Below are 26,309 nucleotides of genomic sequence, written 5' to 3' on the forward strand. Positions count from 1 at the left end.
ACATAGGGCTTATCTTATTTATAATATAGGCCACACACGTGTGTTTGAAACTAAATATAAGCATTGTCATCATGGTTTTATTTATTAATTACAAACATATTATTTCACCATCAATACACATTGAGGCCCTTCTTTTAGGTTAAAACGATCTATCTTAAATTTTTCTTTCTTGAGTTTGGGACTATTATGTGTTTAAATAACTTAAAAGGATAACGCTAAAACAACCCTAGTAAATGCGCGCGAAGCGCGCAAAAAGGTTTTGTGCTTTTAATTCTAATTTAGTCCGATTTGATCTCAAATCCTATAATGCAATTTTTAGAGGAAATTGGCCTTCTCTGACAAGAAATGCGCGCGAAGCGCGCGAAATTTAAGGATTTTAGGATGAAAAGGGCATTTATCAAGGGGTGGGAAAAGATTTTCCAAAGATGGATACTTTCCCCTTGTCCCCCGGTGTTTTTAATTCTAACTTTGTCGGAATTGATCCAAAATCCCTAAAATGTGCAATTTTTAGAGGAAATTGGCCTACTCTGACAAGAAATGCGCGTGAAGCGCGCGAAATTTGAGATTATTGGCACTTTCAGGGGATGAAAAGGGCATTTATAAGGGGGTGGGAAAGATTTTCCAAAGATAGATATTTTCCCCTTGCTCCGTCCCGGTGGTTAGCCTGCGCCATCTGGCAGCTTAGATCAAAGGAGGTAAGTGGAGAAGAGGTTGCAGCGTGTTGTGAGTCTGATCATTATGGTATTTTCCTTTTTATTCTTGTCTTTATTTTTCTCTCCTCCTTTTCTTTTCCTTTTTCCTTTCCTTTTCTCTTCCTCTTCTTTCTATTTTCCTCCCTCTACCCTCTTTCTTTTCTCTTATTACCCAGCCCGATACGACGGCTAGTTCAGCCCGGTAAAAACGGTCAGGGAGGGGGGTATACGACCCCTGCCCCCCCCCCGCTTGTTACGCCACTGTTTCATATCAATTAGAGACAACAGGATTATACAATTTCATACAGTATATCTTTTAAATTACACAATATGATTAAACCAGGTACTGTACTTGAAAAACAATAAGGAAGCCAAACTTACACGTCAAAAATGTCAAGCGTTGTCTACACAAAACTGTACTTTATTAAAAGAGTAAGTCTATTAAGGGGTGTCGTCAATGGAGATATGCACACATATCAGGGTACTGTGGTCACTGTGCATGGGGTTGTCTGACAGCACGTACTTGCTGACCTCGATAGAGAGTGATTGATTGCACAAAGGTTTCCATACTGGCGCATCTGCGCTAAAACTGTCTTTGTAGCTATGCATTGCGCGCGATATGAATCAACCTTTCAATGGAATCAACCTTTCTATGGAATTGTGTATCCATTCAATTATCTAAAAAAAAAATTTTTTTTTTTTTTTTTTGTGATATAAGGGTGGGGGGGGATCGCAGGCGCCCCCCCCCCAATCCGCCCATGAATAGGACCACGGAAAGTACAGCCGTGATCGATTTTTGGCGTTGCTTTATGGCATATCATCTTGTTCATTTTCAAACCACCCCGTGCACATTACCCAGGGGTTGCATTTTTGTCTTCACATTATTGACAATGTATTCATCAAACTTTTAGTATGTTTAGAATATTTTTTTTCACGGGCCAAATTGAATTGCCTCATGGGACACCTATTAAACGGCTCAGCTCTGTGATTGCGAAAAGTCGCCACCGAAGGCACTCTTTGCGCTCCATACAGAGCTGAAGTTCAGAGCCAGAGAGAAAACATGGCAGCGTACATGCGTGGAAGTATGAGTGAATTTGCCGAAAAACACATGAAGCGTCATGGCTGGAAAGCAGGTAATATTAGTATATGTATATTTTTTGTATAATTATTTGAAATTCTATTGTTCGGATGCCTTACTATACTTATGTTCAGCGTGTTTTACTGTCCTAGGCCTAGTCTGGCTAGGCCTAGGCCTACTCAGCTTCCCTAGCAACTTCACCACGTGCCAGGCTGTCATCAAGCCACAGTGGCAATGGAGGTAGAAATATTGTATTTCGTTTGTATTTTGTAGAGGATGCATAAAGTAACAATAGGGCCGAATAATAGAAAAAAAATTTAGATTGGCATTCCTCTAAAAAACAAATGTCTGCTCAAAAATGGGTACTTCACATGAAGTATAAAAGAAGCTGTACAGTAGTGCATTTAAAGATAGTGAGACTGAAGATGGTGGTCCGACAGTCTGTAAAATAAGGCATGAACAGGGAATAATATCCTCTGCACGAAAATTGGGCCTAGAAAACTGTTTTTTAAAAACAAGGGTCGATTTCCATGTAGAATTTTTAGAAAATTCGTAATAATATAACCATTTATCGTATTACTATTATGCAGTAGTTCTGCGCCCCTATTTTCCTAACAATTTTCTGCGCAATATTTGAACTAGTTTTACCGCTCAATTAAAATACTTTACTGTATGGGCTATGGTCAAGTCAACTCCACCAATCATGCACCTCCTGTTTGTCATCGAAACAATATGCACAGTAAAAAAAATACAATAGACTATTTTAGACTTGTTTGAATTGAATACTGTAATCAGTATGCTCCCTCAGTTGGGACTTGGATTGCACTTACGGTATTTGTTAAAAAGAAACAATTTGGTTACTAAATTCCTACTGTAATGAAAATTTTTTAAAAACCTACTCCTGAATGTTACTTGATTATATTAACCAATCAGAAATTCTCATTCCATGCTTTTACATTACTGTACTTTCACCTTTGCCTTTTTGTTTACTTTGTAGACCTGGGGCTTAAGACCTTGTTTATTTGCTTTTTATAAATCACCTATTAAATATAATATGCCTTAAAAAGGAAAAAGTGAAAGATATTATGTAATGCTATGTCAATTTTTTGTCTGGACTTTCACATGACGCAGGTAGTGGACTTGGAAGAAATGAGGATGGCATCTCAGAGGCTATCAAAGTCAAGATCAAGAGAGACTCTGCTGGGGTAGGAGCATCTCAAAATTAATTAATCATTATTATCATCACCATCAATTACCATTAACCCTATCAGCACCCTTAAAATTAAACTGTTATCATCACATTTTTATTATTTAAATATTATCATCAAACAAAATTGTCATCAGTATCAGCATCATCTATCTATCTTTATTATTATCAAAATCATTTTCATCACTATCATTATCAGTATCATCCTCATTAGTATCAAAATTAATATCATTATCGTTATTTGCATTCTACAGGTACTTGTTTGTTTTAATTTTATGTCCCAAGTACCCATGAAGGTGTTTTGGGCCAGCCTTGAGTTAAATACTGTTGGCATTCACATCTCAAGTCCACCCTAACACCATCTTTGTATTAAAATGCAGCAAATGTAATTTTGTTTGTTTGGAATTAGGCCAGTCAGTTTTAGGCCAACTCTTCAGAAGTGTAAATGGGGCTATATTTACATTAATACCATTTTGTTTAACATCTGGTGGCAATGAAATTACACAAGTTGCTATTAAAGTATTAGCTCCAGTTTTTTTTACATATTAAATTTATAATATTTATAATTTCTGTTTAGGTTGGACATGATCCTGCAGAACAGTTTACATTCCATTGGTGGGATCATGTCTTCAATAAAGCCGCAAGTAACATCCAAGTAACGAACAATGAGGTAAGAGACACCCTCTATTTTAAAAGAAAAATTGCCACTTTTTGTTAATTATTTTTCCATGTTGGTTGTGAGGAAAATAATGTTTTTACTAGACATTGTGCGACAATGTACTAATTCGAGCCCTGTGAAGTGTGCAATACTGCCAGGTCCTTATGCTAATCACTCAGTTTAACATTTAGTGACAGTACGCCGGTTTTGGGATGGCAAGCCTCAATCTGTAATGACTAAAGGCATTGAATGACATAAATGCGAGGGATTAAAACTTCAAATATTTTTTTTAACATGTTATTTTCCTCCATTTCAAAAGTTGTCTTTTATTAACTTTAAGGATGGAGTTGTGGTACTTAATAAGAAGGAAGGTAGTCACATGATCACTAATGAAAAACCTGTCAAGTCATCCAACAAGAAAAATACACTTTATGGAATGTTTGTGAAGGTAGGTTGGTGATATATGGTATTTCTATATATTACAATTTGTATCAAGATAACTGACGAATTTAGTGCAAAGTTTTTGGTTGTTTTTTTCACATTATTGGATTTTGAAAGACTTTTTTCTGTATTCAGTACATCCAAAATTTCTTGTTGCAGGTTTTGGAGGTTATGCCCTTTTTCAAGCTATATACTCTACTATAATGTTTTAAATCTAAATTCTTTTACAATTTGAATATCTTGCTTATTATGTGTTCACAGATGGAATATGGGAAGCAACTGTCACAAACTACTTACTAAAATAAAAATAAATAATATTAATATAAATATATATATGTGCAGTTAAATAAGTGGTGAATCAGATTCTAAAAAGAAAGAATATACTGTTTTTCCAGAGTGCAACATTAACACCTGCAGGTGAGCAGTCCGTGTCTTCCTCATCTGAGGAAGAAGAAGATGTAAAGATTGATTTCTCATCTGGTTTAGCCGATGACGAGTTGTTCAAGGCATGTGGGGGCAGGACTGCACATAAGTGAGTATCTTGTGCATTATATAAATCCAGGCTTTAATAAAAAGAGAAATAAGGATAAAGTTATAAAAACTATAGCATGCCAAATTCTTGGAAACACAAGATTTTATGTGAAATCAAGTGTTCAATATGATTTAGTGCTTTCCTTCAGGCCATATTGGAGTTAAGTTACTGAGCTTTCACAATGTTTATTTTCTTAAAAAATATGTTTTGATGTGTCAAAACAACATCAACAATTTAAAAATGATATGTTGACACATCAAACAATGTAGTTTTTAAATTTCATACCTCGTACAACATAATCATTTAAAGGCAAGTAAGCATTAACATCTGAATTTAGAACCAACTGAGGATTATTTGAACTATTTCTTATTTCATAGAGGGGCACGTCATGGATTGAAATCAAATGGCAAACTGCAACGACTTCAAGAACAAGAGAGATTATTAAAGACAAAGAAGGATGCCAAAAATGAACCAGTTGATGTTAGAGCCAAGGATGTTGCAAGAAAGAAGAAGAAAAAAAAGAAAAAGAAATGTGAAGATGATGGTAATATAGAAGATCCTATTGATAATATGAAGATTGGAAAGAAAGTAAAGGAAAAGAAATCAGAAGAAATCGAAAATATAGATGATCCTATTGATGGTGTGTGGACTAAAAAAAAGAAAAGAAAGAAAGAGAAATCACAAGATATTGAAAAGAAAAGAAAACGAAAAAATACAATGACCATTGGTGAATCTATAGAGGGCAGTATATTATCAAATATATTGGAAGAATGTGAAGACATTGCAGATCCTGCTGAAGATTTACCAGGCGTTGGTGAGGAAGAAAGTGTTGTTAGGAAACGGAAGAAAAAAACACACAATAGGGATATTAATAATGAACGTGAAAATGATGAAAATGTATTACAAAAATCAAGAAAGAGAAATAAGGAAAAGCGATTATCCCCATCTAAACAGTCATCAAGTAAAGATGAAGTGAATGGAATTGTATTGCACGAGAATGATATTATTTCAAAAAAAGTTAAGAAAAAAAAGAAAAAGAGAAAAGATATATGTGAATAACTACTTAAATAAATCAATATTTTAAATAAAATGTACAAGTCACTTAAGTACTATTTTACTTCGGTTTAATTTTGTAAATTGTATGTACATGTTGTACATGGTATGTGAAATTTATACAGTAGATTTAAATGGTGTACCTGGATAAACTTTTGCATTAGAACTTAAAAAAATATGTCATTTTACAATTAAATTTTAATATCAATAATGATCATGTCATAATAAATAGAAACAAACCCATGTATTGTTTGCTCTATTATTGTTTCCCTTGGATCCTATCTAGTTTAATTAGAGGAATGTACCACTACAGAAATACAGTATTCATTATTAGATTGATTGATTATTAGAGTGATTGTGAACATCGCTTCTAAAAAACAAATTGTATTATTAAATATTACTAAAATTGACAAGACATGACAGGGGCGGATCTGGGTTAAAATTTAGGGGAGGGGGGTTTCAAATGTTTTGGAAAAACCCCAAAAAGAAAGGGAGTCCTTCACCGGGAAATTATACACATCTAGATGTGTATAAGAGACAGGTTCCAGGTTCTCTTTGGGAAATTTTGATTTCTAGATGGCGAGAAATGAGCTTTTCCAACTTCTGAAGTGTCTTTTAATGACTACAAGTTCTTCAAAATTAAAGGTTTCCCACTCTTGAAAACAGTCAGGTAAATTAAATAGGCTTATTATGTGTGTACCAGTATACATTAAGAAAAAAAAATTAAGTAGTTGCATACCTATTTTTTTCCCAATAAATTGAAGAATTCCAAAAAAAAAAGGGTGGGGGTGTCAAGGGTCATCCCCAGGAAAATTTTGATTCCCAGGTGGTGGGAATTGAGCTTTCCCGATTTCTAACTTTCCCATTGTAACAAAAACAAAGTCAGCTCACGGGTCCTGGAAAGGTAGGTCGATATTTTTTTATTTTTTTTTGCCCAAGGGGTAGACTGACCCCCTCAGATCCGCCAATGTACGAAGAATACTGTACAAAGATCGTGATCTGCAGTGTGGCACATCAGGGGAGCTGGTGAAAAACGGAGAACCCTTTAGTTCTGGCAATGCAAGAATTTTAAAGGCTTGGTTTAGAATCTGTAATAAGGAGAATATTTAAACAATCTTTCCTGTTAAGTACTGTATAAATCAATTAAAATTACAAATTATATACGTTCTGTATTATATAATATCAGCATTTCTTAAAATATTATATACGTGTGTGTGTGTGTATATATTATACATTTTGCTCAATGCACTGCGAATAATATATGCCCTCAACTTCAGCATTTTAAAGGACGAGATACTGTACATACTTGTTAGATTAATTATGGTAGAATAAACTTTAAAACACTAGAATTACCAGCTTGGGGCTATAGGTCATGATGAGAATGCAGCAACAACAATACAGAACATACTGAATAAAGTATACATAAACTTTGTCAAAATAGTTCATGATATTTTATTAATAAATTTTGATAAAATTCTTTAATTATAATAATTTTTTAATATTGCAATTACATTTAATATCAATGAATAGAAATAGAAACTGCCTATGTGTTGGTAGCTGTATTATTTTCCGTCTTTTCTTGTGTTTTTCTGGTATGCTTCATCAATTCATCTTTTGGTTTCATGAGAGGAATGTACCACTGCAGTAAAATAAAAAATAAAGATATTTTGTGGTCATAGGTAAAAGTAAAACAACAATGATTCACAACATATATAATACTGTATATATATATGTATTTGCAATAAAGTGAGAGTATACTAATTAATGATGTAAATAGATACACTATAATACAGTACCAACAGATATGGTTCTATTTTTATGGTTTTTCTGATTTTCTTAAATGACTTTTATTCAAATGTATCAAGAGGCAGCCTTTCTAACAACTATATTTACTTAAAATTGGACCCTATAGAGTCTATAACATGCAAAATACATCAACTTTTCCACAGTACATTCCATTAACAAAGATTTGGAAAAATAAAGTAATCTCATCTTTATAAATAACCTCCAGTAACCTTACACTCTCCTCATCCCCTTGGTGTCTAAACCTCTCCTGTGTCTTTGGATGTACATCCAAGCCCCTGGAATGATAAACATGGAATGGAGTAAACAATTGCTTTCTGCAGGAATATTACACAAACACACTTCAAATAATAATAATAAATTTAACCACTGAAAATATATCAGTTATTGGCAGCCATTGACTAGAAAATCTAGTTGGCATATTACATCTCATGATTAGAATATATTATATTTAACAATCATCCTGTATTATATAATGTTGTAAATACATATTAATTAGAAAAATTAGCCATTATTTGGAAATATTCAAACTAATTTAACCATTTAAAAGAGAATCCTGTAGTTGTGCATTTTTTTTTTAATTTATTTATTTATTTTTTATATACTTATCATTTCTTTCTTTTTCTCCTCCCTCCAATTAGGCTGAGCTACTTATTGTAATGTTAAAATTAATATTAGATTATTAATATTAATTTTTTTTATTTATTTATTTATTTTTTTTTTTTTTTTTTTTTTTTTTTTTTTTTTTTTTTTACGAATTTAGTCTTTAGTCTTTAGTCTAGTTTCATGAAATTTAACAACCAAGGCCTATCAGATCTGCTACATAGTGTTAAGTGGCACTCTGTACTAATGGGGGTAGTAGTCAATCAAATGCACTTCAAATAGTTTAATTAAATTTAACAACCAAGGCCTATCAGGTCTGCTACATAGTGTTCTCTCTGGGCCAATAGGCTTAGTAAGTCAATCAAAGTAGAATTTATAATGGCAGTGGGCCTTCTGCAATGTCATCATTTGTCATATTCATTCTTACCGTGCTTCGTGAACCATGTGCACGACAGCTAGTCTTGCTAACAGACTATCCTTAGTCTCACTCGCAGATTGCCACAAACCTAAAAAACCCAAATGTTTTTAATGAAGATGGCCATCTAATGATTGATGATTAAACAATAATCAACTCTGTTACATAATTCAATTACTGTAGTTTTAATTATACAATAGGTAGTGTTTCAGGCACCCACCATTATGTACTTGCAATGCACCAAAATGACTACTTAGCTCTTGCAGTCTTGTTGACAACATCTTGTAGTGCTAAAACACATAGATAAATATAATTCCTGTTAATGTTTAAATTTGTTCATAATAGGTTGGGTATTGGTTGGTATGCTAAGTTAACTGTGTCACATACATACTTACTGTGTCACATACATACTTACTTTTGCCTCTTCTCCTGCAACTCGGATGAAATCACTGAAGAAGTCTTGAGGTAATGCAGCCCCATGCTCAGTGACGAAAGATGAAAACCGTGCAATAATATCCCAGGACAGATCAATTGCCCACTGCTCTATATTTGCTAATGAATGCAGAATCTGTATTCGGGAGGCCTAAAAGCAAGTAAATGAGAAAGTATGAAACATGTTTACTCTTAAGGGCACTATTTAAAAGAACTAAAATATAATGACTGCTGTAATCAGCAGCATAACTTTTTAAAGTTATTTAATGAATATATAATATATCATAAAAACTGATACCTGTACAGTATTAAAAAAAAATGATTTTTTTTTTTTTTTTTTTTTTTTTTTTTTTTTTTTTTATTTCCCTCACATCTAGCAACAAGTAAACTCGCCACTTACATGATGATAATGATGCTTTATAAACTAAGCTTCTTTATGAGTCTGTCACAGGAATTGAACCCAGAATCCTAGGATCAGGAAGGCAAGCATCTTAACCACTGAGCTATTCAACTCCATTCCACTTTAAAACATTATTTTTAATGAAGAAAGTGTGTCTTTTTAATAAAATGCTATCTTTGTTGTAGTACTACTTCTACAGGTGTAATTTACCAGAGTGCCTGCTTTGCCTCTCTTGATCTTGCCTGGAGCAACAACATTCAAATCAGTTAATCTGTGGGGTTGATCAGGCGGACTACATAATCCAATCCTTTCAATTTCTCCTGCATTCCACTTCTCTTCTACTGCATGGGTCAGCCTTACCTGAATATTTATAAAAAATGCATTTAAATACAGTATTATGTTCATGTATTTAATATACAGATAATTACTATCAAGAGTAGCAACAGTTTGATGAAAGACAATATAGGCGACTTTAAAATTTAAAATTATCTGTTTTAATAACACAATAATACTTAAAAGTTTCTTAGAATTGGGGCAGGTAATGCAAAGTCACATTCCCTGCCATCAACCAGATGCTGAACAGGCATTGATGAGTATCTGAAATATATTTACATATATATACAATTAACTATAAATATGAAGTAAGAAGCCAAACATGAAATTAATTGATTACCTTTTCCTCTGGATCAGCTGTTCTTAATATTTTGTTTGCCCAATCACACAAGGAATCAGCTAATACATCTTCAGTTTTGTCTAAACTTGAACATGCTGCATCTGAACAGAAGGTAAACAATGGAATTTAAAACAAAATAATGTACTGAAATTCTCCATTTATCGTGTTTAAATTGTTTATACTTTATTGATATTTAGACTTTTAATTTACTTGTTATTTTATTTTTTAAAAATTTTATCTTGTTTCTTTCTTTGACAAGTATTGAAAGTGACATAATCATCATATGCTCTAGAAATCTATATAAGTATTTTTTATTTTTTTACTGATAACGCTGACAAAGGGCTGACAAACATTAATATAATTATAAATAATAATAAAAATAACAACCTATCTTTTCCTTTTGGACTTCCAATCCAATAATTGTAGATGTTTCATAAACATATACATTGCCATCTGTGACCTGAACATCATATGTTGGTTGCTTGAAACAAAATAAATACAGTAACAATAATTACAAGATGAAAAAAAAACAATGTAATTGTTTGAATTTGAAATGAAAGCATTTCCACCCACATTCACCTTGCCAAGGACTAAGGGTATGAAAGGCAGTGGCATATTTTAAGAGGGGGAGGGAAGGCGAAGAGTGCAGATACCGCCAGAAAAATGATAGGGGCTTCAGAAACCTAGTAATAAATTAGTTACTCAATTTAAAAATTAAACTGAAATAATCTCATTTCCCCCAGCTAATTTCCTCCCCATGTCATCACGCCCCTTCCTTCTGCAATTTCAAAGTCAACTATCTTAACCACACTCTCAATGTGTTATACGATGAAAGCAAGACCAATAAGCATTATCAACACTGTGTGTGTATACATATTTCATTTACCTGCAAACCTGAAGTAGATTTTCCATTGTCAAGTCTAAAGTCAAAATCATGCCATGGACACACAATACATGGGTGTCCATCTACATCCTCAATGTCACCAAGATCAAGGGGACCTCCTGTTGAGATCATAAGAAATTTAATCAATCAATCAATCGTTCAATCAATCAATCAATCAATCAATCAATCAATCACTGAATCAGCAGGGATTTATAGTTACAGTAATATTATATTATTATAATTGATGTTCAGCAGCATGACACTGACATCTTAAAGTGTATTTAAAATGTGATTACTAAGAAAGTATATTTACATACCAGTGTAAATTTAAAGAAGGAAATTAGAACGTTTTAATCACCAACCTTCATGAGGGCAAGTGGCATCCATTGCATAAAACTTATTTTTTTCTTTATGGAACACAACCATCACATCTTCACCATCCTCTGTTGAGAACCTGACAGTGTTAAGACAGGAAAACAATGTAATTTATTAGTTTAAGTCAACTCTAGCATCAGGGCAATTATAGACATAGACAAGGTTTTCGTCACAGGACAAACATAGTGCATTCTCAGTTTACAGTAATAAGCTACAAGCAGGTTCTGATTGCCTTTGGGCAAACTACTTTTTTTATATCTAAAAACACAATGACTGTGATAACTTACTAATTAACAATACAATTAACCTTTCCAGAGTGTCATTCAAACTTAACAACCGACCAATCAGAACAAGCCAAAAATATGCGCGTGTCTAACAAGCGCATGAGTTGTCCCACAAATACACATGTTTGCGCATGTTTTCCAGCTGTCATTTTTGTGTGATCTTAGAACAATATCCAAAAAGGGCAGGGCTAGGACCATCAAAAGGCAGAGGGTATTGTTACACAATTCTTCAATTCTTTTTAGATGTTATTGTTCTATATCTAATCCATACAGTAACATCTTATAAGAATTATCAATTGGTTTAGGACTGGTATAACAATAGCCACTGCCATTTCAAAAAGGCTTACTCTTTCCACCTGGCAGCTGACGTTCAGTCATGTATAAATAGGCGTAGCCTACTTAGTAACTCACTCACTCTTTTTCTCGATTCCAATAATGTTGTACAGAACAGTTTAATTAAATAACAAAAGTAGGCCTACTAGTACTACCTAGAAAGTCTCGCCAGGGGGACAGGGCTAGGCTACAGTAGGCCCTAACTAGCTCTTCTTTTTTCTTTCTTTTTTTTTGTTAGAAAGGCTCAATATGCTTGATCCTTGCGACAAACGACCAGATAAGACGGCTGGCTTAATAGTAGAGGCAAGGCTATCCTAAGCCAGCAGTAGCCTAGGCCTAGTCTAGCACTAGCAGTAGGGCCCTACTCTTGCCTTAAGGCCCGGTCGGTAAGGCCAACAAAGGAGGTAAGGCTAGGCTAGCCCTAGCACTTTACTCTACCAACTTACCGGTTACATATCTTTTGTTTTAGAAAATCAACACTTCCAAGTAACTGCCAGTTAGTTTGTTCGACAACATCCTTTAATGCTGACACCAAATCCCGTTCAAAATGCTCTTCCATAACTATGTTTACAACAATTTCAATCTCAAAACTGAGATTAACTCCACCTCTCAATGGGCGCAGACATGTTTTTATTCCACAAGCATGACGGGAAGGGTATGGAACCGCTTACTCGTCTGTATTTCATTTACCTGCTTTTCGAAAAAGTAAGTTAATGGAACTGGAATTTTGTTTCTATTAATTATTATATAAGAAAATGTTCACAGATACAGTAGTTTATGACCCTCCGTTTTTACTTTAAAGTGGCAGCACTCTACAGACAAAAGTGTGGTACTGTTTAACTTTGTTTAGAAATGCTTGACCAACATCTAAACTAGGCCTATTCATAGACCGGTACGCGAAAAAAAAAATCGCGACCCGGCACATGGAATTACATCGAAAATTTGCCTGTTTTGAAAGAGAAGACCATGCATGCTCTACTCATCTCTCCTTTTCCCCCTTTTTTCCTTGGGCAGGGGGATGGAGTTGGCGTTGGAACGCGGAGGTGAGGAAATCGAGCTAGGCCATTCAGTAGTAACACAGGGCGCCCAAATTTTATTGGGTTTTTGCGCAAAAAACATACGCGCTCCAGAAGCGCGCGCCGGAAATGCGTAGGCAGGCGCCGTAGTATAGTTCGCACGCGTAGTCTACGTTACAAGTTACGCATTTCCTTTCTCCGATGGTAACACGAACTAGGTCAAGGGGCTCGACGAGGCATGCAGTTGAATGAGGTCCAACTCTCCCGATTTTGCACTTTAGATTGAGCTAAGCAACTTGAAAAAAAAAATAAATAAATTTCTGAAGTACTTTACTGAAAGTTGTACTGTCATTGAATAAATGAAACATTCGATTCCACATTCTTTAAACTGCATAATTTGTGTATTTATCTAGAAGTTTAGCTTTCAATAAAAATTTAGAAAACAAATTACACGAATTAAACGAATAATGTGTAGCAAATGTCATTGAAAATTTAATTTGATTTGATTTCTTTATACAGTACTCATATTTGATACCTTTAAATGAGCATTTACATTTTTTAAACTAAATTTTTGAGGTATATTTTTACAGTTCACCACAGATAGGCATATTCATAAGACTGTAGAAATTAATTACATTCAATGTACAAGAAAATGAACAGAAGTACAATAGCAATAATTTCACTATAATTATGTTTTTGTTTATTACGATACCACACCCTAGTGTGTAGGAATACACACTTGTCTCACAAGCGTACGTCTTTACGTACGTTTACGTGTTCTCCCCGTCACTTAGCAACACTATCTAAGTGGCAGGCTTAGTGGACCAGTCCATTATTATTTATTATTTGATTATAATCCAATTATATTACAACAATGATTTCAAAATGGAAGTGGTAGATAATATCAACAACAATAATAAATACACTTATCATAATACATAATTTTTATAATTTAATACTCTCAATCATCATTTGAACAAATAAATTAATAATAGGCCTAAAAACATAATCAAGAGATTCTTAATATTTAGACAATAACTAAGAGTACAGAATTGCAAGGGGTCTGAGTGCCCTGATTTTGTATGCACGCAATGGAACGTTGAAAACTTGAAAATCGTCAATTTAAGACTAGCCCATTCGTGGCAGTATTTTTTGAAATGGGATTACATTCCAACAAAACCATGAGTCGGACCTCTTGATAATGATCACAAGCACTACAGATGGAAATTAATATTATTTATATAAATTATATGTTGTTTACTGTTCTCTTGTTGTGTGTGGGCATTGTGCCTTTATTTCAATGATGAAACAAACTGATAAACACATTACACTAATCCACCTTTAAACTCAATCGCCATTCACCAAAACTGTTAAAATATTTTTTTTCAAAGTAAATTAGGAATAGTATACAACAAAAGCAATATGCTCACCACACACCTGATGAGTAAAGAGGAATCATCTGAGGGTAGGGTCCCCTTCTTATAGGTCCCACACACCTGATGGGAGGGGATCCTCCCCACACATGACATACCTGAACACCTCAGTGCCTCATTGATGCAAAGGCAATCAAATTTTAGGAATAGGCACCCCTAAAATACTCCAAAATGACAGTGTAAAAAAGTTTTTTCAAAGCATTGTTCCCAATGAAGCAGGGGTGGCGGCAGGATTGGCCCAACAGGGGGTATGAGGTCCCCGACGGGGGGGGGGCCCGATGTCCCCAACGAGAGCAAAGTGACCGTGGTAGGGCATTGCTCAAAATCTTTCGAAAGTGGTCCAGGGGGCGAATACCCAGAAAAATCAGACAATTTAAAGTTTCAAAGGCTTATTTAATTGATTTTACAGTCCACTAACATGTAGAAAATACATATAATTTTTTTTCTCCTTGATGAACCATGGTTTTTCTCACCAAAGGCCCTCCAACCCTGCAATGAAGTGATTGGTCTCTTCTCCATTGAGGGTCAGGAGTTCCCCAACAGGTGTCCTATGCACTAAATACCCCTAAAGATATATACAGTATAAAGATCATTATCGTTGATATAACAGTATTTATAAAGCTGCTTGTATATAAACAAAAGTTACTGGTCATAACAAACAATTAATTGCAAAAAATAACCTCATTCATTATGTCTGCATACAGGGTTTCAATATTTATTAGTACCCTAGTCCATTTATTTAACTAATCATGACATGATCTGATTAGCATAAACAATATTCACACCTAATCCCTTTATGCCTAACCCATTCAGTTCAGTCACTTTCTGTCTAGATTTATTTTACCTAAATTGAAGAACATTTTATAAAAAATGCGTTCCCTTAAAATTACATGAATACGGTACTATATGACAATTCTTTTGAAATTTTTATGTTTCAAAAATCAATTTATTAATTCTATTTTTGTTTAATATATCTATTAAACTAATCCACAGATTAAAGGAGATTATTATTACCAAAGATATTTTGTGGATCAATGTGTTCTTTCATGGCTTTTAATAATCCAATACCAGTATCTGACACAGTCTGCTTCAGCCACTTCTTTCTAATTTTGCCAACTGAAAGATAAAACAAAAGAAAAAAAAATTAATAATAATAAGACTACTGATACAAATACTATTAGTATAATAATATTAATGATATTATTTATATTAATTGTAATAATATTACAATACAAAAATACAGCCAAAAGTTACACAAAAAAAAAAAACACTTTATAAATTTCTCTAATTTAAAGTACATGATTCCTGATATGCACATTAATTGCTTACTTCCATGATGATGAGATAGACTGCCTCCATTGGCCAAAACCTCATCGCGAGCTGCATTCTGTTTTAAAGAAAAATAGCAAATACCAACTCATCATAAACATTATTTGGTAAGTACTGAACTGCTTGAAAAGGAGAAGAATCAGTAACAATTGATGAGCAAAAGCAAAATATGATTTGAATTAACTAAACATAGTAAACTAACATTTTTTCTCCTATTTGGGCTGAGAATATTAACACACAATCAAAAATACATAGGTGGTAATACAAATGCCACAGCTACCCATAATTCAATATTATTTTTATCATTATCAAATGGTGAGTAAATCACAATTGCCAATCTCACCTCGATCTCTTCATAAACTTTAACTGGGTTGCTAAGACCACGGTAGCTGAATGCAAAATAGAAGTAAACACAAGCACCAGCATCGTAGGTCTGAGTGACACGGCACGTCGCTAAGGGGGCGTACTGTACCCCTCGTTCCTGACACTCCCTAGCAAGTCGTTCCTTAACATTTCGACACAGATCAAGCACCCTAGATATATATATAGAATATACAGTTTTTGATATATCAATGAGAGGCATTTATGAACTGTCAAGACCAATAATCCTTTGCTGTGCATTTCTCTTGTGTTCTTGAGCAAGGCACTTTATCTACTACATAGCTTCAGTCTACTCAGCTGTATCAGTGGGTAACAGCAAATTACTGGCAGTGACATGCGGTGGATTAGCATCCCACCCAGAGGGAGTATCACGCTCTCATCCACTTCATGCTACATGAAACTGGGGATAAGCTGCAGCCCATATGAGCCCCGAGACTTGGCAAAGATTTACTTATGATATCAACTGTATAATACAATGATAGAAATATAAAATTTAATATTAAATGTCTTAATTTAATTAATAAAGCTATCTCACCTATCCCAAGGGACTGACGTTTCAAAAGACTCGGCAATGACATAATAATCAAGACCTATATCCTGTCAATCAAATAAATAAAAATGTCAATACAATGTACCAATCAATGAACGAGTACCTGATATTTGCAAGAATACAATTTTTTTATGACATTACTTACCCTGATGTAGGCAATGGCATACGTCATCAAGTAGCCTCGTTGCCCATTGTCTTCCCCTGAAGCCAAGCCCCTGAAATCATACCAAATCAATCAAACATGGCTCCACATTCATATAAATGTAAATTAATAGGTTTTGTTCTTATTTTGTAACCTACAAATATGAGTGATTTGCTTATACTGTATACAGTTGTGATATGATTTCATCATGCTCACATATGAGAAAATTACACATATTTCTTACATAGAACCTAATAGTGATGTAATGCAAGATGAAATTTTACATAAAATATAAATATTTACCCAAATTGAGATGCAATGGCATATACTCGTTTCTCCTGTGCCGCAACTTCCTAAATAAAGCAAACAACTTTAAATCATTTCTATTTTTTTGATCATTATATCAAACGTCAAAATACCAGTATACTCTTATATTGTATGAAATTTTACGAAATTAAAAAAACAATTAGAAAATTTAAGGAAAGTATACTGTGAATCCTCAAACTATACTCTGAATAATGTAATAAAATGTTTTAAATGAAAGGTTCTACAATATTTACCTCTTTGGTTCCTTCAAAAAGTAATGTTGTAAATGCAAGTTTATCTTGATCAAATCCTTTCATCTGTAAATTAAACAAACCATTATTATGAACTACTGTACAACTTTGTAAGATATCTCACTGATGATCACTGAAAAAAGAGCTTTGGCTATTCATTTAATCAATTTATTAATCAATCAATAACCAATCATGAAATCAATCAATCATTTAAAATCATAGTGAACCATTAAATACGTATTTCCTATAATTGGGATTTTTCTATACTTTCTTTAAAAAAATGCAAATAAATGTCAAAGCAAAACCTACCCGTGTTACATAGAATTTCTTGATACTATCCATCAATGAGGCCCAAATAGATGAACTTGGTGCCTTCAATGCATGGCCTGAAAGATGATTATAATTACTATTTGAAGAGGGTACTATGATTTGAAGTGAAGTTAAATAAATCACTGCCACCCATACAGTGTTTTGTAGGAATTTATTCAATCGGGGATTTAGTCATAGTGGGCTAAACCACCCAGCCTTGAAGTTTTTTCCACCCAGCATTGAATTTTTTTTCCACCCAGTCTAAAGCAAATTTCATGGCCCTCCACCCACCTTAATTAACCCCCTTGCCCATCCTTCAAATCCACTCTTAGAATTTACCACTGTTATCACCACCCACCCAAAGTTTTCAGCTACATCCCTGGTCACTGACAATCTTTTTCAAGAAACTTGTAAAAAAAATCAAGAAAGAAAACAAGAAAACAAAAACACTTACCAAATTTGAACTGTTCATTATCCATCAGACGTATTGATGCTGGGGCACACCTCTGAAGAGAAAACAATGCAATAATCTCTAGAGCTCTAACTGATGTGTATAGTTCCTACACGCAATACATACACTAAATGACCAGATTGGATTGGAATTAAGTTAATTGATACAGGTATGTAAAAATATATATCACTTTATTCCAAAATAAGTAGAATCTCAATAATCTGATCAAGTCTTATACGTATATGAACATTCATTTTATAAAAACGTAACAGAGAATCAAAATAACATTTTCCACAAATTTCTATTGCTAGCAACCTCACATAAATAATCTATTTCATAAGAGTAAAATATTTCTTTTTACTCACAGTAAATAAAAACACAATTGGTAAGAAAGTATGTGAGGGCACTACAATTTCTTACCTGTCTTGCAACTTCTCGTACAAAGTGGACACCTGGCTCGAAACTTGGGAACACAACAGATCCATACTTTTGGCACGGGGGAAGTGGACGGACTTTAAGGGTAACTTCTGTCACTACACCTAGCGTTCCTATAAATTAGTTAAATTAAGTAATTAGATGAGTTGATAATTTATGTACATTATAGGCAAATTTTAAGCAAAAAAAAAAATTAAATACCTTCAGAGCCCATAATAACATGATGGACATCAGGACCGGTGGACATCCTTGGTACCTGACAATTCTTCTCCATTACTCCTTTTGGGGTAACAAAGCGTACATGCACAACCTAAACACATCAAAAATATATCATTGTAAAAACAATTTTACATCACTGAAATCACTTGCTCAGGAGACTCAAGTTGGAAGAAGTCATTTTGTGGAGATCTGTTTCGACATCTAAATGTGTAATTTTGTTTTGCTACTACAGTGATACTGTACTAAATGACAATGATATCTGTGAGACAAATTATCATTTCATTATTTCATTTTATTCATTCTGGCAAATAAATAATAAAAGGGTAATACAATAGTAAAAACATGCAGATTAATTAATTGCAGGAGATGGGTTATTTTCTTGTTCAGCTGCGGGAGAGCAGTAGACGGCATCCCGATTTTCGGGAGACTCCACAACTTGCCACGACTTGGGACCCTTGATTTATGTTTACTATTTGTTTTTACATAAATGACAAAGATAAAAATTATATAAAGATTAAAATTGTATCATTCAAACTTACTAAATCTTCTATGTTACCATACAGATTCTTCTTCATCCCAGACGCTCTTGTTGCCACCCATCCTCCTAATGAGCTAAATTCATTTGAGTCTGGTTCATGACCTGTACACACACCAAAGGCAGCCAACTACACACAAAGAAAAATTGAGCATATGATACAGCAGCAATACAAGCATTTCGATTGGTTTGTTATTGCATCATTTGTTCATTATCTTGGTAAGAACCAATTAGACTGGTTGGCTTATAATGTCACATACCTCCTCATCAAGATCAACACCAGTGATTCCAGCTTCGACATGAGCAGTCAGGTTTTTCTCATCAACCCATAAAATACGACGCTGAAATCAAGCAAAATATATTTTTGAGATATTGTTTATGCTAAACTCAAAACTTAACATTTCAACTGCCTAATTTGCATATTAAAATATATGTTATGGTCTCACCATTTGTGACATGTCTAATGAAACGATCATTCTTTGCTCATTAGCAGGGCACTCGAGAGCACTGGTCACAGTAGTACCACCTGAATGAAAATCAAACTCATACAATTAGTTAACCAAGCACATTGTCAAAATGCAATCCAACAATTTCAATTCATGAGTTTATAATGATTTTTATTAAAGCAAAAAGAGAGGTAGGCCTATTTGCAATAATTGAATAGGAGACACTCACCACCAAATGGAATAATGCATACATTATAACATACAGCCATATCCACTAACTTCACAACTTGGTCATGACATGCTATACAGATAAAAACAGAGCAATTACATATTGTATGCGCATTTTAACCTCTTGCTGAACATTAAGTATGGAACAAAAGTAAAAGATGTTGAGACAGTGGAGATTACTTAAAGATCAACAACATAAGCAAGTGCCTAGAGGCAACCATTACAGAATGCAATGGTTGCTAAATATCAATTGCTTTTGTCTCTGTCAATGTGGTTTCATGTATGTAACTTTCATATTAAACCAAATTTCATATTACGCTACTTACTTGGCCATATAACAATATCAGGAATTCTTTCAAATCTGCCTTCCCTCAATACAAACACCTCATGCAAAGTATGACCTGTAGAATTAAAAAAAAAAGCTGTGTAAAAATTTGAAGAATTATTATCAGATAAAAAGTTGGGTAGGAGGAAGACCCTCAGGGCCTTGACTACCCTCTAGTATCACCAATTGTGCATATAATTTAGATGGATCCAGTAGTCACATACAGTAGCAGGCACACACTCACCATGAGCCCTGAACAGCCTGTCCTGCCCGTCAAGTGAAAAGGAGATTCCAGACTTGTGAAGTTCTGTCATGAAGTCTTCATTGCGTGTTATTCTTGGTAAGTCCTCATTTCGAATGGATGCCTTTTGGAGAAAAACACGATAATATAATGGATAACATGATCTGGGGCAGAAACAAGCGGTTTGACAACACAAAATAGTTAAGAAATCCAACCCTAATACTAATCCTGATTATAAGGAATTTTCTCAAGCCTCATGAAGATTGGAAGATTTGGTTCTAGAGCAGTGATCACTTTTGTTAATTATATTGAAAATAAAAGTAAAAAGGTATTATGACTTAATTAAAAGTCTGTTTTCCACTAGGTGAATTTATTCACACACATCAAAAGCGTTGGTTCATGTGCATTCATATTCTATCGGCGTTTTTGCTTCAGCGAAATCAGTAGTTTGAACTGTTTCTACTTTATGTGAAGCAAAAAAATGCGCAACCAATCAGAGCTCAGGAAGCAAACCAAGGTTTTCAATTCACTTAATGGAAAACAGGCTTTATAAGAACAATGTTCAACCTTAAATTATAAAACATCATTAAAGTGTTTCTGATTTTAAGCTCATACATGCTGGTAATAAATTTTCTTAAATAGTAATTTAGAGAGTGGTATATGACTCACCTGCGGTTGTGTGGTGTGGTCTAGGCTCACACCCGGAACAGTTAACATCCATGACTTGAAATGAGGCAAACTCCCACAGATTTTATACCTTCAATAACAAAACCAGCTTGGCAATCATTACACAATGAATGAGATTCAAGTTTTTATCTAACTTTTCAATTAAAGGGGAAGGGGCGAAAAATGAGAATGCGGAATTAAATCCCGGAATGTGGAACAAAATTCCTATTCCAATGAAAACTTAATCATCTTTAGTATTTTAACGTACTTAGGACTAATTTGCTGCCATGGGAGGGAGGTTTGTCTGCATCATCGAAACTCCTCAGCCCACGCCTATGAACACAGCAAATTAAATCCCAGTAAAAAATAATCAGATCATGGTCTAACAAATGAACGTCTGCTACAGTTAACTGTTAAACTGCAGACTACTGATCTTTGTCATGTCCAGCACTCACATTAATCAAACAATGCAACTATTTCACAATGGTTTAAACTCAAGATAGTGAATTAGAATTTGAGTTGATCTGTGCAATCAAACAGGTGTTTACAATTGGGTCATAATGCAAACAGCCAATCCAAGGTGTGTTTGATAAAGCTGACAAAGCAATATATTAATATATAAAATAATAATGTGAAATTATTATCGGGTTACGAAATGTCCGCCATGTGGCAGAGTTAAACAAAAGTCCAGGTTATAAAATGTTTGCTACTTGCCTGTGAATAAGCCCGTTATATTTTAAGAGCCGTCAAATGTTGTGGCCAATGGAAGCATGCTCCCTGAGCATACTTTACCACTAATAAGGTGATACAGCTTTCTGACAATTATATCAAAACATTTTTTATTTAGCCTAATTGAATCCACACAGAGTAGCAGTAGATTTAATGCAATTTTGGCTCACATAAGTCATCCCTACTTAAACAAATAAAAATTTAAACTTTATTTTTATTAAAAAAGACATACCTGTTACCAGCAAAACGAACTTGTTCATTTTGATCCAACTCAAACATGGAATCTTTGTAACCCCAACCATTCCATTTCAGCAGTTCTTGCCTGAAAATAAATGCAGGTCAAATACATTACAGGTATATGCATGTTACTAAAGCCACACACTACTATTGTGTTTGTTATATATTATTTTTTATTTTTTTATAATCCAATGGAACACCAACCTAAACAGTTTAATTTATTGCTTTTAAATTGTTGTTGTTTTTAATATCCTGCCAATCGTTTAGACCCATTTATCACAATTTTAGTTACAATTACTAAAATAAGCAGGGGAGGGTGCACACCCTCCCAAAAAAGCTGCATCCTCCTTCCCCACACTAAAAATAAAATTATGCTAAAGTAATTTCATGATCTCATACCACCTTACTTTGCAAGCTTGTACCCCTTACTTTTATACTTAAGCCTTCCCACTTCACATTTTTCACCCCCTCCCATTCAACTTCAAACCCCTATATATATCCCAATGGCCATTTTGTAAAGTTTTTAATTGGGTGGATGATACACTAAAAACTGGCTCAAATTTGTAGTTGGTAAATCCCTGGGAATAGGTGTGCAGGATTTTAAGTAATGTAAACTATATTGGATATATTACAGTTAATAGGTCAAAGCCAAATGTTTGGCAAAATCTGGATTTCTAAGCCTAATTTTTGCACGGAAGATATATCCCCATGGAGGCCTTACTTTACAGTCTGGTATATGCCACTGCTAGTAACGAGGAATGCAAAAAGAACATTCGAAAAAACTTTTCGTATCATACCATACCATAATCATATGGTTATTAGCGAGCTTTCGAAATGAACATCGTACTATGCACATCCCGTTTCAACATCAAAGCTGTTTTGATTTACAGGACAACGCGCTCCCTCATATCGCGTGATCAATTATGCAGGCACCACATCGAGCGTGTATTTATAAAACTCACGTTGACGTAGTCAACACAACGCCAAATCGCTTAAAGCCCGTTGTCAAATCCACACAACGAATGACTTCCCCATGTATTTGTATGCGCAGTACGGTTTCACGCTCCACTGCCCGTCGTAGAACGCCGTGTCGTCCAAATTGAAAGCTGCTTAATAATTCTAGGCCAGTTTCGCATTTTAATGTAAATGAAGTTTGCCTTGACCGATTTTTCATTTTTTCTTTCAATTTTTTGTCATATTCACAGCTATGAGATGAGCTGCAATGTATACATACTGGAATAAACTTAAATAAATATAGGCGTACCTCAATTAAATGTGAGTCATCAACTAGGCTAATTAAAGTTTTTTTTACAAAAATTAAAAAAAACAAAACATAAACATATTTAAGCCTAGGCCTACAAATTAACCGTCAAACACTCACTCACTGCATTCCCATCCCACTCACCTACTCTCCCACCGCCCCAGATTGTGCAAAGAAGAGCCACGTCTTTTGTGCACGACAAACAAATACACAAGTAGGCCTAAGGCCTAGCCCTGGTTGTTGTGGAAACACCGGGTGGGTGGGTGTGTACGTCCCGCTATTTTCCCATTGGCCAGACTGAAATAAACTGGCCTTGCACGAAGAGGAGGACGAGGAGCCCTTTGTACAAGTTCTTCTACTACTTACTTTCTTTTCGGTATCCTAGGTTTATCTGCGAAAGCAGCGCATGCATGCATTACAATATTCTGTGTATTTTCGGTGCATTCTTCTGAGTTTACAGCTTTTTCAGCATTAACATGTCGTAAAATCGTATCTATTCTTCTCTTCGAAGCCATGCTTACTTTTTTTGTTGCTGTGTGATCGTACGATAAGTGAAAGGATCTATCCGTAGACTCTATTCACCAGCCTACTAGTCTGAAGTCATTATGGCGGCTGGACGGTGTAGGCATTTCTATGTATTAATTAGTGCTATAACTTTGATTTATTTATGATTTTAAACGTATTCGTGTTTTTATTACTTACTTTAACGGTCTTTAAACATAAGACTAAAGAAAAAAATTATTGGCAGCGGTGGGATTCGAACCCAAGCCATCGAAATGACTGGTGCCTTAAACCAGCGCCTTAGACCGCTCGGCCACGCTACCGATTTGTGGGTGCCTGCTATTGTTAGTTGTATGGCGTAAATACAATTTACTGCTGTCTTCACAAGTTACTATGATCAGTTCAATCAATCAATTTATTGGAAGCACCTTTTGATACAGTGTGGTACAATGGTACGGTGTTTCAATAAGTACAGAAAAAGAATAAATTACTAAAATTTAAAAAGTATATATATATAATTATAAATATACATAATATAATATAATATATATAATATATATATACACCATTAATCTCCATTCAATTTATGCATTAATAAAATATATATCACAACAAACGTTAACGAGAAGCTTGTCTCAAACCAAGTCGAATTTGTAATATTTTCGTTGTTTCTGTAAAAAAAGAAAAATAACACCATGTAATATTAATAATGATAAACTATAATATTATAGTACAGAAATACAAATAATTGTTAGTCAACTAATGTTTTATGTAAGTTATGTGTTTAAAAAATAATATAGGCCCTCCTGCTTAGCTGTGTCGCAGGTTCGAGTCCCGCCAGAGGCATTTTATTACACAATTTCTTTATTCATTTATTTATAGGACTACATTCGTTGAGAGCTATGCTACACTATGTATTTATTAAGTCCTTTATTCTAACACTGTATTTACCCTTCTTTGATGATTTATATATATATATATATATATATATATATATATATATATATACAGTATATGTATATATACAAAGACCTAAGGTCTTTGAGGACCTAATAGAAACATAGTGTGCGACTGTCCCAATAGTTGGCCGTAAGGCTTAATAAAAAAAATTAGTTTATCACCCTAACAAAGAACAAAAACTGATGAGGGAGGCTTTTTTTTTTTTTTTTTTTTTCTTTTTTTTACCCAAATTAAGGACACATATATAAAAAGTCATAAGAATGGAATCAAATCTATATTTAAAAATATGTTTTTGTTGTACCAGTAAACATATTTGCAAAAAATCCTGAGCTTTTCAAGAAAAAAAAGATGGAAAAGCGACCATTAGAAATAAAAAATATATGTTGATTGAAAAAAAAAATATATCAGTATTTACCAAAACGTGATGAGGGAGGGGGGGTGATAAACTAATTTTTTTTATGGGGCCTAATATGGATGTTAAAATAGAAAAAGAAACACTACAAACGTTCATGTACTGTACAGATTTATATTCACTTATACTCAGTCAAGTGACACAATAATGTACAGTATACAGTTTCCTTGTTTACACACTGTATAACCTCACTGATAACTTCATGGTGCAACATCGTTGCTTTATTCAGGCGATACCATATGAAAAAAGGGTATAGGCCTATAATTGTTTTTTTGTTTGTTTGTTTCTTTTTTAATGCATGTATTATCGCAAGTATACAATCCATTAAATCAGTTTACATTAATAAATGTTTCTATCTATAGTGATTATTAATTTGCCCATATTGTTATTCGGTTTATAAGGGTGTAGAATGACGTCACATCTGTCAATTTAAGTGGATGCTCCGGTGTGATTTCACGTGATTCTGTGTATTTATAGGCGTTAAATCAGAATACAACTGCCTTCAATGGTTATCGCTTTACGGCTTTAAGCTTCCTCTGATCTATCTGGTCGGAGGGAAATACATGGAAGGATGTTTCACCAATCGATAGAGAAGGAATCAGATGCCCATGGACATCGTGACCATGCAGGACTACAAGTTCCACAACAGCAAGAGCAGCGGCAACATGACCACCACCATCAACAATATCACCCGAACATAGAACTTGAGTATAGCTACCATAAGAAATCACTATGTAATGCATATGTATTGTGTATCGTCGGTTTCCTGGGCACTCACCATTTCTATCTCGGCCGTTATGTCTTTGGTATTGCTTACCTAATGACGTTCGGGTTATGCGGCATTGGATGGGTCATCGACTGGTTCCGGATGCCGTGTTTGGTCAATCAAGTAAATCGGCAACTCAAAGAAGACCTACAGCGTCAATATGGCCAGAATGAGTTACCTGGGCCACCACACACAAGGAAATGGACACCCCATGACAAAAGTCTTTTTGATGCCTACATTTTGTGGTTTCCTTTTGGGATGCTTGGTATGTAGGATACTGTGTGCGGTGTGTTGTGTGTGTGTGTGTGTGTGTGGGTG

At 34.3% G+C, this 26,309-nt stretch overlaps 4 protein-coding genes and 1 non-coding gene across 5 annotated transcripts in view; 2 read left to right on the plus strand and 3 right to left on the minus strand.

The window, feature by feature from the left end:
• The first annotated feature begins 1,703 nt into the window (after positions 1-1,703).
• Positions 1,704-5,901, plus strand: LOC117124182 (G patch domain-containing protein 4-like). The gene is made up of 6 exons (XM_033270336.1): positions 1,704-1,825; positions 2,902-2,975; positions 3,555-3,647; positions 3,976-4,083; positions 4,472-4,608; positions 4,986-5,901. The coding sequence occupies exons 1-6, from the start codon at positions 1,753-1,755 to the stop codon at positions 5,665-5,667; spliced, it is 1,167 nt and encodes a 388-aa protein (XP_033126227.1). The 5' UTR covers positions 1,704-1,752; the 3' UTR covers positions 5,668-5,901.
• A 1,303-nt stretch (positions 5,902-7,204) lies between these two features.
• Positions 7,205-12,688, minus strand: LOC117124165 (uncharacterized protein HI_0077-like). Its single transcript, XM_033270314.1, has 11 exons — positions 12,309-12,688; positions 11,233-11,324; positions 10,874-10,989; positions 10,375-10,468; positions 9,988-10,088; positions 9,525-9,674; positions 8,898-9,065; positions 8,703-8,772; positions 8,495-8,573; positions 7,595-7,742; positions 7,205-7,300 (listed from the first exon to the last, which is right to left on the minus strand). The coding sequence occupies exons 1-11, from the start codon at positions 12,419-12,421 to the stop codon at positions 7,205-7,207; spliced, it is 1,227 nt and encodes a 408-aa protein (XP_033126205.1). The 5' UTR covers positions 12,422-12,688.
• Positions 12,689-13,555: 867 nt separating this feature from the next.
• On the minus strand, positions 13,556-23,899 carry LOC117124178 (alkyldihydroxyacetonephosphate synthase, peroxisomal-like). The gene is made up of 20 exons (XM_033270331.1): positions 23,719-23,899; positions 22,087-22,176; positions 21,129-21,216; positions 20,463-20,583; positions 20,220-20,294; positions 19,895-19,966; positions 19,666-19,745; positions 19,480-19,560; positions 19,224-19,349; positions 18,667-18,775; positions 18,451-18,578; positions 18,034-18,085; positions 17,580-17,656; positions 17,274-17,336; positions 17,017-17,066; positions 16,717-16,786; positions 16,557-16,618; positions 15,984-16,173; positions 15,641-15,698; positions 13,556-15,427 (listed from the first exon to the last, which is right to left on the minus strand). Exons 1-20 carry the CDS (start codon positions 23,865-23,867, stop codon positions 15,306-15,308), a joined length of 1,863 nt encoding a protein of 620 aa, XP_033126222.1. The 5' UTR covers positions 23,868-23,899; the 3' UTR covers positions 13,556-15,305.
• Positions 23,900-24,094: 195 nt separating this feature from the next.
• On the minus strand, positions 24,095-24,176 carry Trnal-aag. Its single transcript has one exon. It is a non-coding gene; the product is annotated as a tRNA-Leu (tRNA).
• Positions 24,177-25,702: 1,526 nt separating this feature from the next.
• Positions 25,703-26,309, plus strand: part of LOC117124179 — a gene marked incomplete in the record, with an annotated part of 3,125 nt that continues 2,518 nt past the window's right edge. The window contains 1 exon segment of the mRNA XM_033270332.1: positions 25,703-26,256. Coding sequence (XP_033126223.1) covers positions 25,797-26,256 — 460 coding nt within the window.

The sequence above is a fragment of the Anneissia japonica genome, unplaced genomic scaffold, assembly GCF_011630105.1.
Source record: "Anneissia japonica isolate Jap-2015-1 unplaced genomic scaffold, ASM1163010v1 scaffold502_len386481_cov162, whole genome shotgun sequence".
NCBI lineage: Eukaryota > Metazoa > Echinodermata > Crinoidea > Comatulida > Comatulidae > Anneissia > Anneissia japonica.

Bases quoted from the DNA above. Each gene is read 5' to 3' on its own strand.
- LOC117124182 (XM_033270336.1), top strand. From the start codon at position 1,753: ATGGCAGCGTACATGCGTGGAAGTATGAGTGAATTTGCCGAAAAACAC. The intron at 4,084-4,471 runs GTAGGTTGGTGA...CTGTTTTTCCAG, and splicing joins TTTATGGAATGTTTGTGAAG to AGTGCAACATTAACACCTGC. The intron at 4,609-4,985 runs GTGAGTATCTTG...CTTATTTCATAG, and splicing joins GGGGGCAGGACTGCACATAA to AGGGGCACGTCATGGATTGA.
- LOC117124165 (XM_033270314.1), bottom strand. From the start codon at position 12,421: ATGGAAGAGCATTTTGAACGGGATTTGGTGTCAGCATTAAAGGATGTT. The intron at 10,990-11,232 runs GTTGGTGATTAA...TGATCTCAACAG, and splicing joins TGCCACTTGCCCTCATGAAG to GAGGTCCCCTTGATCTTGGT. The intron at 9,066-9,524 runs GTAAATTACACC...ACTTGCTTTTAG, and splicing joins GAGGCAAAGCAGGCACTCTG to GCCTCCCGAATACAGATTCT.
- LOC117124178 (XM_033270331.1), bottom strand. From the start codon at position 23,867: ATGGCTTCGAAGAGAAGAATAGATACGATTTTACGACATGTTAATGCT. The intron at 16,619-16,716 runs GTAAGTAATGTC...TTTGATTGACAG, and splicing joins ATGCCATTGCCTACATCAGG to GATATAGGTCTTGATTATTA. The intron at 16,174-16,556 runs GTGAGATAGCTT...ATATATATCTAG, and splicing joins ACGTCAGTCCCTTGGGATAG to GGTGCTTGATCTGTGTCGAA.